The 14,084-nt window shown below is 38.7% G+C and overlaps 1 protein-coding gene across 4 annotated transcripts; it reads right to left on the reverse strand.

Moving 5' to 3' along the window:
* Positions 1–860: 860 nt before the first annotated feature.
* On the reverse strand, positions 861–9,583 carry LOC118561453. 4 transcript variants are annotated; one of them, XM_036133546.1, is made up of 4 exons: positions 9,495–9,583; positions 9,127–9,187; positions 8,048–8,103; positions 861–2,880 (listed from the first exon to the last, which is right to left on the reverse strand). In XM_036133546.1, exon 4 carries the CDS (start codon positions 2,862–2,864, stop codon positions 957–959), a length of 1,908 nt encoding a protein of 635 aa, XP_035989439.1. In that variant the 5' UTR covers positions 2,865–2,880; positions 8,048–8,103; positions 9,127–9,187; positions 9,495–9,583; the 3' UTR covers positions 861–956. The 4 variants fall into 4 exon arrangements, 3 of the variants coding, with proteins under 3 accessions (XP_035989439.1, XP_035989437.1, XP_035989438.1); XM_036133544.1 differs by having other exon boundaries at positions 8,019–8,103; XR_004930056.1 differs by lacking the exon at positions 861–2,880 and adding an exon at positions 7,394–7,650 and having other exon boundaries at positions 8,019–8,103.
* Positions 9,584–14,084: the final 4,501 nt, after the last annotated feature.

Consider the following 14,084-nt stretch of genomic DNA (forward strand, 5'->3'; position numbering starts at 1 on the left):
CATACAAAATGTTTATTTAGCTGTAACGTTTGGTTAAACATTTAACTCAAATAAAATATGTATAATCACATACACAGCACAAACACATTGGTTTTACTTATAGACATTCCCATTTTGTCAACTTACAAAACATGACAAGAATAACAAACTGAAAATGCAACATTAAACAATGAACTTAAAACACAAGTGTAAATCAAGTTCAATACAATGTGGAAGAATCCAGTTGAGACAGATTAGTTAGTGATATAACCAATTAGAATTAGTTTTGCAGAAGTGTATTTAATGCAGGAGTGGGTATGTGATAATTTTCATTTTACTGCCATTAATTTATTTAGTGATTTATTCCAGTTTCTCTGTTATCTTGCAAAATTTATTTTTCTCAGCTAAAACAGAAATTAACACAAATGTTTAAAATTCCTTTATATGGAACGTTAATGAAATAAGAAAATAAAGTGATGAGTGGAGTTTGGTGTCTGAAATGAAGAACAGACCGATCTTCCAATTATTACATGCATTTTCCCATCTATACAACCGAAAGTCATAAGCAGTTCCAAACATTTGTTTTTACATTAGCAACACTTACATAAACCTGAATTAGAACAATGTAACATGAGTAGAAGAAATACATATATTTCCACCCCAAGCGGAAAAAACTGGCAGATATAAACATAAAAAAACTGTATGAAGAAATTAAAAAAGTATTTTTACTTGTTTAGTAATTAGTACTATCTATCTATCTATCTATCTATCTATCTATCTATCTATCTATCTATCTATCTATCTATCTATCTATCTATCTATCTATCTATCTATCTATCTATCTATCTATCTATCTATCTATCTATCTATCTATCTATCTATCTATCTATCTATCTATCTATCTATCTATCTATCTATCTATCTATCTATCTATCTATCTATCTATCTGTTAGATTTGTTCTAAAGACACTGGTAAGTTACTTATAGGCCAGAAGTTTCTCTCCCTTCTCTACTTTAGCTATGATTTCTGCCTTTTCTTTCATTTTCTCCAGAGACTGAAGTCTTTCCTTCCAGCCTGGTTTGGCCTCCTGTTCCTCTCCTTTCATCAGCATGTTGATATATTCTGGAGTGGTAAGGGGTTTTGGGTTCAAGGCTATTTCCTTCAGTCTGTTCAGACACTTTGCAGCCTCTGCAATCAGTTTCACCACATCGTACTGATTAGATTCATATTTAGACATCAGAATTCTCATCACCTCCACCAAAGTCCCCTTCTTCTCACGGGCAATACTGTATTTTTCTTTTATCTCCTTCACTGTTCTTTTTTCATGAATTTCTGTATATTCCCATCTGAAACTCTGGTTAGAATGCACGTTCCAGAAACATTTCCCTGGACACACTGTACAGTATCCATCCGGCCCCATTGCACTGCACCCTTTTTTATCCTCATCCTTTGGTATGGTACAAGGGAAGTGACAGGTAACATGACACTGCAGACAGTTGGTGATGTACTGCTTAGTGTGAGAAATATCCACTTGTTCAGTTTTTGTAATGCTAATGTGAACCTCAAAGTTCTCATTTTGTCTGATCTCTGCTTCGTGCTCTTGTAGTTTTTCCTTTGTCATTCTTATTTCCTCAAGCTTGGCTAAGCCGAGTTTAATCTTCTTCTGTAGCTCCTCAGCAATATTTTCCAGCTGTTTTCTTTCTTCCATGACCTCTTTGGTCATTGTCAGTCTTATGGTTCTGATGTGAGTTAGACTATCAAAGAAACTGGCCATGCTCTTTGTTCCCATCTTCCACAACTCAAAGGTTTTCTCATTAAGCCCAAACATGCGTCTTATTGCTGAGAATTTGTTGGAAGCAAACAGCACTGAGTTATTAAATTTGAAGTGAACCGGCAGCCCGTCATTGCTTTGAGGTAACGGGACACCAGACACTTTGATGGCTTCTAGAACTGGTAGCTGCTGCTCATCTGCATACGTCACCAGAACTCTGATGTTTTCTGCCACATCTTTGCCAAAGATTGACAGGGCTGAATCAAACACGTATCTTTGTGTTGATGTCAGTTCAGTTATAGCAGCCTGAACAACAAAACACACGGCATCAATTTCACCGACACCTTCCTGATTAGTAAAGAGGTCACGCAGCTGCTCTGTGATCTCCTTGTCTCTGTCTATACCTCCAGTGCCTCCAAAGCCTGGAGTGTCAACAATAGTCAGAGAGTAATTCACTCTGAAACCCTCCTGGTGGTAAAGTTTGTACAGCGTGATTTCTGAAGTCTGACCTTGTGACTTTGACTGACCTTCATCCACTAACTTAAACCGAAACGAGTCTTCCCATCTAACGCCTAGAACATAATTTACCATCGCATTGATGACAGTGGACTTCCCAGCACCTGAGGCTCCAAGGACCATGATGTTTCGGTTACAGTTCATGGATTTTTCTCCAAAAGTGAAACTTTTGCAGCCTTTAATGTCAATTTGTTTTGTTTCTAGTGGAATTTTGTAAAGTGGTAAACACCCAATTTGAGATGGCAGAAGAGTGCTTTGTTCTTGAACAACAACAGCCAGTCGTTTAGCTCCTGGCTTTGAATCAGTGCTGGTCTGATTTGGTCCTATGGTGACTGAGAGCCAATGCAACCAAAGTGTTGCAACAACGACAACCAGAACAGTCGTTGTTGGAGGGCTTGAAAAATTGATTAACAGAATGATTGTCAATGTTAAGGTTCCTAATATTTTAGGATTTTCTAATGCTTGGATGACTACATTTGCAAATCTTTTTACTTTTTTAAGTAAGAGTAACAGGAATATCAAAACCACAATTATCAGTACAGTTATCAGTGACGAGCTCATGTTGGTTTTCAGTGTTAATTCTTCTTCGCTGTCCATCTGCTTGCAGTAAAACCTAAGAAAACAGCAACGAAAATATGATTTTTATCAATTTAATTATATGTAGTTTATACAGGTCTATTAAAATATGATTTAATAAACACTAAGAAACCAAGCTGCACAGAAGTTATATATCCTCCATGATTAAGGGCTTCCCTGGTTGAAATGTTTAAAAGTAAATAAACTTTTATGACACATATATTTCCTAATTTGGGAATTAGTACCAGAGAATACATTCAGTGACAAAAACGTTTTCACTGTTAACTTTTGTTAAGTGGGAGGAGAAGGGGTTTGCAATCTGAAAGTTCTCGGTTCAATTCCAGCTTCCTCCTGTAACATGTTGACGTGCTCCTAGATAAGGTACTTAAACTCCACTTATCTACTGACCTTATCTGTTCAAACAATATGGGTATGTGCACCAATGAGGTTTGTTTGTCATATTAAAATTACTTTTAAGGAGGTCTTAAAATGTTTTTGAATTGATTTAATGTGAGATTCTAATTTCAAATGCTTTGTTTTTATAACTGACTCTCGCCAGATAGACGTAGATCCACAGAGCTCCACACATCCATCTGGACTCGCTGCCATTGGGACGGATTTCATCACCACATAAAATGGATGAGCCAATCAGGATTGCCGGGAGAGATTTTTGTAGATGTGACGCATCAGAGAAACGAATGTTTGAATTCAGACAACAATGGCGGCTCGCAGCGAGGAAGCAAGCTGTGTCCAAACTACCAAATATTGATTATTTAAAAGAACACCAGAGAACGGCTTTGAAGGCTTTTGTTAGTGGAAACAATCTTTTCACTGTAGTGCCATTACAACATGGCTGAATTGTGTTAATTTTAACATGTACAATGGGGAAGGAATCAAAATGCATTTTAAGCAAAGAACTTCCGGCTGGAGCCCTCCGGGGGGCTCCCACCCAGCTCTTCAATTAAATTAAATTAAATTCAATTCAATTAAATTCAATTTTATTTATATAGCGCCAAATCATGAAACATGTCATCTCAAGGCACTTTACAAAGTCAAGTTCAATCATATTATACAGATTGGTCAAAAATTTCCTATATAAGGAAACCAGTTGATTGCATCAAAGTCCCAACAAGCAGCATTCACTCCTGGGGAAGCGTAGAGCCACAGGGAAAGTTGTCTGCATTGTCCATGGCTTTGCTGCAATCCCTCATACTGAGCAAGCATGAAGCCACTTTGGGAAGAAAAACTCCCCATTAACAGGAAGGAAAACCTCCGGCAGAACCGGGCTCAGTATGAACGGTCATCTGCCTCGACCGACTGGGGTTACAGAAGACAGAGCAGAGACACAACAAGAGAGACAAAAAAGCACAGAAGCACACATTGATCTAGTAATCTGTTCTACATTAGATGGTAGTAGCGGGTGAGCCGTCTTCTCTGGATGATTTCACAGTTAACAGAACGCTAGACCAGGTGTACCTACTATGAAGATAAAAGAGAGAGAACAGAAAGTTAAAGCAGAAATGACAACACATAATGCATAATTGAAGAACAGTAGAACTCTATAGAGTGAGAAAATTAGATCCTGATATCCTCCAGTAGCCTAAGCCTATAGCTGTAAAACTATAAAGGTAGCTCAGAGTAACATGAGCCACTCTAGTTATAAGTTTTGTCAAAAAGGAAAGTTTTAAGATTAGTCTTAAAAGTAGACGGGGTGTCTGCCTCACGGACCAAAACTGGGAGTTGGTTCCACAGGAGAGGAGCCTGATAGCTAAAGGATCTGCCTCCCATTCTACTTTTAGAGACTCTAGGAACCACCAGCAGACCTGCAGTCTGAGAGCGAAGTGCTCTGTTAAGAACATACGGGGTAATCAGAGCTCTGATATATGATGGAGCTTGATTATTAAGGGCTTTATACGTTAGAAGAAGAATTTTAAATTATATTCTTGATTTAACAGGAAGCCAGTGAAGGGAAGCTAAAATTGGAGAAATGTGATCCCGCTTGTTGATTTTCATCAGAACTCTTGCTGCAGCATTTTGGTTAAGCTGAAGGCTTTGACCTGCATTTTGTGGACTTCCTGATAGTAAAGAATTACAATAGTCCAGCCTTGAAGTAACAAATGCATGGACCAGTTTTTCAGCATCACTCCTGGACAGATTGTTTCTAATTTTGGCGATATTCCGGAGGTGAAAAAAGGAAACTCTGGAAACCTGTTTAATATGGGATTTAAATGACATGTCTTGGTCTAAAATAACACCAAGATTTTTTACTTTATTACCAGAGGCCAAGTTAATGCCACCCAGATTAAGTGATTGGTTAAGAAGTTTATTTTTTGAGGACTCTGGCCCAAAGATTAGAACTTCGGTCTTGTCAGAATTTAGATGCAGGGAATTTAAAGTCATCCAGCTTTTGATGTCATCAAGACATGACTGCAGTCGAAGTAACTGATTGTATTCATCAGGATTTATGGATAAATATAGCTGAGTATCATCAGCATAACAGTGGAAATTAATGCCATGCTGTCTGATCATTTTGCCGATCGGAAGCATATATATAGTAAAGAGAATTGGTCCAAGGACTGAACCCTGTGGTACTCCACAGGTGACCCTAGAGTTTGAGGAAGATTTATTATTAACATGAACAAACTGGAATCTGTCCGACAGATAAGATTTAAACCAGCCTAATGCTTTTCTCTTCAGTAACTCTCTCAGACCACTTCTCCAGGACAAAGCTGCCAGCCGTCACCTCCTCCCTTCTTTAGAGAAAAGGAGGAGAAGGAAGCTGGCTGAACCATGAGGCTACATGGTCTCTAAAGGAATGTGCCTGGACTAGCCCTGCTGATCCAGGGTCTGCAAGACTCGTCTGCCTGCTTCGATGGAGGACCTCCCTGACATCAGAGAAACCCCTGGGACAGAGCTAAGTGGCACTTTGACTTCTGCGCAAACCAGTCGCAGAGTAAGGGATGCCGAAACAGCTTTGTTCATTTTTGTCAGCTGTTGCAGGAAAGTAGACGTGAGGCGATGGATGCCTTCCCTCACCAGACAAGCTGAGCGATCAGAACGTGGCAGAGGCCAGGCCTCCAACCCCTCTACACGTGCTTCTGCTAGGCCGCAGAACCCCAAGCTGCCCGACCACGCTGTTGGTTAGCTCACTGCCGCAGAGCTAAACGCTAGCCTGCCAAGAACAACAACAACTCTCCTGCTTTTACTGGCTTCCTCGGAGGACCAAAGAAGGACATAACTCACATGAGGTGGACAGGTTTGGACAGAGAGCTGAGGGAGAAGTTAAAAGGTTTATTGGGAAATGATTTGTAAATCGTTTTGTACATGGGTCTTTGAACAAAGGGCTAACGAAATAGCTCATTGCTAGCATTCAGTACCATGTCATTGTCGAGTGTTTTTATGGTTATAACACAGGTTATCTCCACAAGGGTTTAATACATTGATGGGACATTAATGTTTACGTTATCCGGCCCACTCATTATGACTAAAAAAAACCCCGAAGCTTTTATTTATTAGCGCCGAGTGTCCGCTATCCAAAATGCTATTAGCTTCTGGTAGCTTTTCATTTCCGGACATTCAAAGAAACTTGTTTTAAAGCGTAAAGCTTAACCGTTCTGCTCCGCCATTGGCCGATGGAGCAATGAGCCTTTTTCCCGCAATAATATTAATCTTGGTTTAAGGCAAATTTTGATAACTTTCGACTTTAACCAATTTAGGTCGCTACAGCGACCCATAGCATAAAAATAGAATCGCATAAACAAAGGCAAGCAATTCTGAGGTTTAAAGGATTTTATTGAGCAAATCAGTCTTTAGAATATTATTTACTCAAAATAATGTTCTGGTTAACTTGGGATTTGCATTGTGAATGGATTGAAACACATGCCAAATGTTTTTAACTCCATTCCATGCTTTTGTAATCAGATCTGCAGTAAAAAAGGATTCACAGAATTATTCTGATTATGATCAACCACGTTTATTTGTCTTTTGTTTACTTTGCATGTACATAGTTCCTTAGCTTGGCTTCTTTTTATCTTCATTTTGCTTTGTAGTTTAGTTTAAGTTTCACTAGCCTAGTAGAGAGGATTTGTTAATCGAAATATTGTGTTAATTCAGATAAACAGCATTACATAGTGATGTTCTCTGGATGTGCATTTTATTTCTGTTATTAAATCCTTGGACTTGAAAAGAAGTTGTCACTCCTTTATTCTATGTGTGTGCAGGGTTTGCTGTTAAAAGATCGCTAGTGGGATCTGGGCGACTGTGGCTTGATGGGTTGAGTAGTTGTCTTGCAATCAGAAGGTTGTGGGTTCAATTCCAGCTTCCTCTTGCCACGTGTCAATGTGTCCCTGGCCAAGGCACTTAACCCCAAGTGTATAAATGTGTGCACGTTAGTGAGAGCGACTGGGTGAATGTGGCTATTGTGTACAGCGCTTTGGGTGGTCAGCATGACTGGAAAAACACTATATAAGTTCAGTCCATTTACCATTTAGTGCTCGAATTCATCCCTTTCAACCATTGTCTTAAGCTTAAGAGCTGATCATCCCCAGACAATACTTAACAGACAGAGAGTTATTTAATAAACATTAAATAACATTAAACAGCCCAACATCACGCTTCTACTGACCAGGTTTGGCAAGAGCTTATGGCACATCAGTAAAGATGACTGACAAGTGGTTTAACAAATCATATGCAAGGATTTTTGATAAGGTCCCTCCTTCTGAAATACATCCAAATGGAGCAATCTGAGATGGATGTGTGGAACTCAGCAGAACTACATCCATCTGGTGAGAGTCATTGTTTTTAATGGCTGTGAACAGAAAATTATTATAATTAACAGAAATAAAGGCATGGAAACATCGGCTTGTGTGGAATTATTCCATATAATGTGTTTCTGATGGAGGTACTGAAATAGGTAAACTTTTCGATATTTTTCAAATATTTTGAATATGACAGTAAATCTTAGTCCTTTTGTGACCTTATGCCATTTGAACTTTGAAAAATATCTTGGGTATTATATTAATGAACATATATAATAATGAAATTATATCTTATTTAGAAAGAGTCCACTAATATTTTTAGTTTTCATAAAGTTAATGTCGGTGATATAGATATTTTCAGTTTACTGTAGGAGAACTAATTTTTCATTATTTTTTTTAAAGATGAAGCATAAAAAACCTTGGTCAGGTGTTGGAAACAAAACTTGCCGATCCAAAGGATTCCAAAGTCCTGTTTGTATTTCTGGAGTTGGTCTGACGGATTCCTGAAATACAAGAATAAATAGAACCTATTAAAGTATTCCTTATCTGTCATGAAAGTACATTATGGTTAAGGACCTCTAAATGAAATCATGGTCATTGTGAACACAGAAAATGATGATTGATGTTATTAGACAATACAGCAAGCACATAAAGAGCAAAGCAATTAAAGCTTTAATTGCTTTTAATAAGAGGAATGGACATCAAAATCAGTTTGATTCAAGTTTGCTTAAGGTTTAAAAGTCATTTGGAACTTATATTTTACTTTTTTACATATTTATAAATAAATTAATTAAAATGTTAACAATTCACAACTGCAAGTAACAACTACATCATCCCTGATTTGAGACCACTGGCTTACTGTTAAAACCACAACTGTATTTGTCTCTATGCATTTTAAGGAAATGCACAAGAGAAATACAGATGATAAATGGAATATTATGTTGTATAACAAAATGTAACAGAAGTTGGTAGGCAGGTAAACAGTAAAACTCAGGAGAAACAGGACACAGAGCAGGAGCAGAGCATTAGGTAATTAAATGGAGAAACAGGGTTCATGGCAGGAGAACAGATGACAGAAAAAATCTGCAGACAGAGATGAAAACCAAAGAGATTAAATAAATTAATTGTGGAGAAAAAGCATAGAGAGCAAGGCAATCAGTGTAGAATGATAAATAGCTGAGGTGAAGTAATGTAGGGAGCTGAGAGAGATATAAAAATATTGACAGGATCTAAACACAGGGAAGAAATCTAAAGAAAATAATAAAACATTTACATAGAAAGAAAGAATAAACTAAGATAAAATAGCTAATGAAGAATCTGAGACAACAAAGTGAGAAACTCAAACAATGCAGAAACAGATCATAACAAATGAAGCTAATGAAAAGTCTAACATGCACATTCATTGTGGGAGGAAACTGGATCACCGAGTAGATTCAGGCTGTGGTGAGAAGGGTTGAACCAAAGCAATAAATCACTAATGAATTTATGAAAAGAAGTTGCATAGGTTAAAATAAAGTGGAGCAAACCTTTATCAAAAGCTATCTGCACGCTGTGGTTCAGTTCTGCATGGGGCTGGGTTGTGCCAAACTGGGTCAAACCAAACAATATTGAAAATTAGTCACAGTTGGGATATGATTTGCTGAGAAAAACGATTTGTTAAACAAACTTGATGACACATCCCCTAAATCAGGGTTGGTAGTGTCCAGTCCTCACAGATTGATGATCTGCAACGTTTAGATGTGTCTCAGGTCCAACTTGCTAAATTAACTCCTCAGGTCCTGCTAATGGCCCAGTTATTGGAGTCAAGTGTGCTGGCAGAGACACCTCCAAAGGAGGCCATGTCCAACATCATACTGAAATAAACAACATTCATCTTTTTTTGAAAAAAACTTACCTCTAAGTCTTTTTCAGAGAAAATGATCGGGGAGTTCTGTTACCGTATAAAGTTGCTTCTGTTTATATACAAAGACTTGGAGAGACACACCTACTTATACCTTCTCAAAATTCAAATAACAGTCTCTAGAAGCAGTGATGATTTCACAAGTGTACTGTATAGGATGGGGGTGTAACAGCTATCAAATGCTTGCAACAGCAAGCAGTTGATGTCTGATACTGATAACTGGAATGGCTGGTATTTAAGTGGGACAGGCTGGAGGTGCCTGAACAGGTTGGAGGTTCTTTTGAAAGAATCATTCGAGTGAAGAAACTGAACTGAATCACTTCATTAACTGATTCAAAAAATTCTCAGTAAAGCTAAGGAAAAGGTGGTTGTATGTCCTGGTCAGGACTGGACTGAACTTCAGCGTTCTGTTGCGTTCTATAAATCTGGACACTCACTGCCCCCAGTGATTCAATCTGTCATTTCCTCATGCATGCCACAGGGAATGGTACATGCACATGCCTGTCGCCCCAGTTTCCAGTAACTTATCAGACACACAGAGCAAAAAAACTGAGGGCAAAGGAGGCAGGAGATGAATGAGGAATAGCAAGGAAGACATATTATGTGTTTTATAATATCTTTTCTTTAGTGTCTTGATTTTTTTATATTTGTCATAGCCAGACATGGCTTTAATTATGTATATTGGCCTTTGCTGTTCTTTTCGACTAAAAGTCAATAGGGCAATTTTTCTATTTTGGTGGCATGTATGTTAAGTTTTTTATTTTTCCCACTTTAAACATTTGTATTTTTCATTTGAGTGTAATAAAACTAATTTAAAAAGCAGATATTTAGTCACATCACATGTATTTGTTTCTTTTACATGATAGAACTGCGTGCACATATAGTGCTTATTCATATCATGATTCATATTCTCATGGCCTCAGATAATGGACTTGTGTCTGTACTTGTCCTGTTAGATCTCAGTGCTGCATTTGATACAGTTGATTACAATATTCTCCTACAAAGACTTGAGCATACTGTAGGGCAGGGCTATTCAATTAATTTGGAATTGGGGCCAGTTCATGAATCTGAGGCAAAATAAGGGGCCAGAGAATATGAGTAATCACGGCAACAAAAAAAGAAATTACAACATACTGAAGTCAATATATTCTGTTTTGTAAATGCAGAACAACATATACACATAAATCCACACATGGACTACTACTGTCAGTTGTTTACATTTTCATTCATTTAACTGACAAACAACTTCAATTCCAAGTGCACCAACAAATATAAAAAACAAAACTGCATAGTATGCTTCTAATTACAACATAACAGTGAACTTTATCAAGGCACATTTCAAACTGCTTTCAACAAATATCACCTCAGCCATTTTAGCCCTGCTAACATGAGAAAAAAAAATCACTGTAACAGTCCCTTAGTTGACCTCTCTTTACATTTTTTTTTCCTTTATCTGCCTATATTGAAATTGCATCAGACACCTCAATATTCAGTTCAGTTGAGCCATACCATATAAAAAAAACATTAAGTGCATATTATGAGGTGAATAACATGTTAATTGCATCATACTGTTCAAAAATCAATCCTCATTACTTGTTTGACTAACATGACTGTCACTTTGCATGTAGTTTGCCAACATTTGCATCTAATGAGAGAAATGGCATTTTTTTGACTTAGCAAGAGCAGTGAAGTCAGGTGTATATGTTGTCAGGGCAATGCGTAAGCAGTGTTGCAGATGCTGGTCAGTGAGGGATATGCGATTGTGAGTTTTAATGGCATTCATGTGTGAGAATGACGACTCACAAGTGTATGTTGAGCCAAACATTGTCATAAGAAAAAGTGCAAGACCCCTTGAGTGTGGAAATTTTTCTTGGCTGACTACATGAGTCCAGAATTTTTCAAAACCTGCCTGCTGCAATGACTGTCGCAAGTCATCTGACGACTGAATGTCAATGAGTTCCAGTTGTAAAAAACCTTCATCCAATGATGGTACTAGCTCCTTTCCTTTCAATGCAAAGTCTGTCTCAACATTCACACAGAAAGGGTCCTTAACATATCTCACCACTTCGCTGGAGATGCTGAAATCATCAAACCTGGTGGAAAAGTTGTTTTTCAGTGAGTCAATAAAGCCTGACATCACCTCAGTAATTTGCAGACCAGATTTCTTTAATGTGGGGAAGTGGAGCATCTTCCCAGGACAAAGATCAGCAGAGAAGAGTGAGAGCTTTCTTAGAAAAGCATGAAGTTTCTCCACAAGTTCTGAGACTGTTTTATCCCTGCCCTGCAACTCCATGTTGAGTTGATTCAAATGATGGAAAACGTCACTCAAAAAGCAAACAGTGGCATTAAAATCATCATTTCCCATCAGAGACAGAAACTTGCCAGCTTTTTTCATTTTTGAAGACTGGAGAAACACCAGAATCTCCTCTTTTAGTTCACAAAAACGTTTCAATGCGTTTCCTTTGCTAAGCCATCTAATGTCATTGTGAATGAGCAAATCTTTGTATTCAGCAGACATGTCAGTCAACAGCTGGCGGAAAAGGCGGTGCTGTAAACTGGAGGTGCAACGGATAAAGTTTATAATTGCCATGACAGAGTCCATGGTCTCTTTTAACTTAGCACTGAGTTTGGCACACAGAAGGCTTTGGTGGATGAGGCAATGTAGCAATCTCATATGTGGAGCCACGGCTGCCATCCTCGCGGCAAGCCCCTGATCCCTGCCCACCATCGAGGGCGCACCATCCGTCACCAGCATGTTGACGCGCGCCAAATCCAAGTTGTTCTCCTCAAAGAATGAAACAATTTTGGTGAATAAAATCTCACCAGTGGTGTGCCCTTCCAGAGGAAGTAGTGCAAGCAGATCCTCGCGAAAACATTCTCCATCAAAAAATCGCACATAGAGACACAGCTGCGCAACATCACCGTTATCTGTCGACTCATCCACGGCCAAAGACATCACCTCAGCCTTCCTCAGCTTGTCCAAAAGTGTCTCGAAAACATCCGAGGCAAGGGACTCGACTCTCCTCATATTTGACGTGTCAGATATTGGAATTTGCTTGATCGAATCAATAACGCTTTTTCGGGTTTTTTCATCTGTTACCACCTCATTAATGGATGCCAGCATACATTCCTTGACTATCTCCGAGTCTGTAAACGGCTTTTTCTTTTTTCCCAATATCCATGCCACTCGTAACGATGCCGCCGTTGCTCTCTCTTGATCCGTACACGCCCGAAACAATATGCGACGTCTTTGCTCATAACAAAATGTGAGCCCTGAAATCTTCTGCCTCCGAGCGGCTGAGCCCGGTGGGAAAGTAGCGTTGAAGTTAGCATGCATTGTGTTGTGATGCCTTCTTAAATTATACTCTTTACACACGGCGAGGCACTCGTTGCAGATTAAGCACACAGGATTTGCATCAACTGCAATAAACGCGTATTTCTCTGTCCATTCATTGTTGAACTGCCTGTTCTCCGAGTCAACTTTTCTTTTTTTTAAGGTAGAGAGAGACATTTTGTCTTGTTAGCCAATCCTTCACGCTTGACAGATAAAAGTCAGAGAATTGAATTAGAGCGCGCCGTGAATGGTGATTTTTGATTGGTCATGTGCGGTCTCCCAAAATATATGTCCGACGAAAACAGGTATTTGTTTTTGTATTCCTGTTTTTCCACCATGACTTAAACGTGCGCATCCCGCCCCCTACTGCACGAGAGAACGTGCAGTTAGTCATATTCATGCACTATGTAAGACTATCAGTATGTAATAATCACAGTACACTCTAGGGGCCGGTACAAAAACCCAAAGGGGCCGGACCCGGCCCTGGGGCCGCCATTTGAATAGCCCGGCTGTAGGGATTAAGGGGAAAGCATTAGGCTGGTTTAAATCTTATCTGTCGGACAGATTCCAGTTTGTTCATGTTAATAATAAATCTTCCTCAAACTCTAGGGTCACTTGTGGAGTACCACAGGGTTCAGTCCTTGGACCAATTCTATTTACTATATATATATGCTTCCTATTGGCAAAATTATCAGACAGCATGGGATTAATTTCCACTGTTATGCTGATGACACTCAGCTATATTTATCCATAAATCCTGATGAATCCAATCAGTTACTTCGACTGCAGTCATGTCTTGATGACATCAAAAGCTGGATGACTTTAAATTTCCTGCATTTAAATTCTGACAAGACAGAAGTTGTAATCTTTGGGCCAGAGTCCTCAAAAAATAAAGTTCTTAATCAATCACTTAATCTGGATGGCATTAACTTGGCGTCTGGTAATAAAGTTAAAAATCTTGGTGTTCGACCAAGACATGTAATTTAAATCCCATATTAAACAGGTTTCCAGAGTTTCCTTTTTTCACCTCCGGAATATCGCCAAATTAGAAACATTCTGTCCAGGAGTGATGCTGAAAAACTAGTCCATGCATTTGTTACTTCAAGGCTGGACTATTGTAATTCTTTACTATCAGGAAGTCCACAAAATGCAGTTCAAAGTCTTCAGCTGATTCAAAATGCTGCGGCAAGAGTTCTGATGAAAATCAACAAGCGGGATCATATTTCTCAAATTTTAGCTTCCCTTCATTG

This window comes from Fundulus heteroclitus, unplaced genomic scaffold (assembly GCF_011125445.2).
Source record: "Fundulus heteroclitus isolate FHET01 unplaced genomic scaffold, MU-UCD_Fhet_4.1 scaffold_63, whole genome shotgun sequence".
In the NCBI taxonomy this organism is placed as follows: domain Eukaryota; kingdom Metazoa; phylum Chordata; class Actinopteri; order Cyprinodontiformes; family Fundulidae; genus Fundulus; species Fundulus heteroclitus.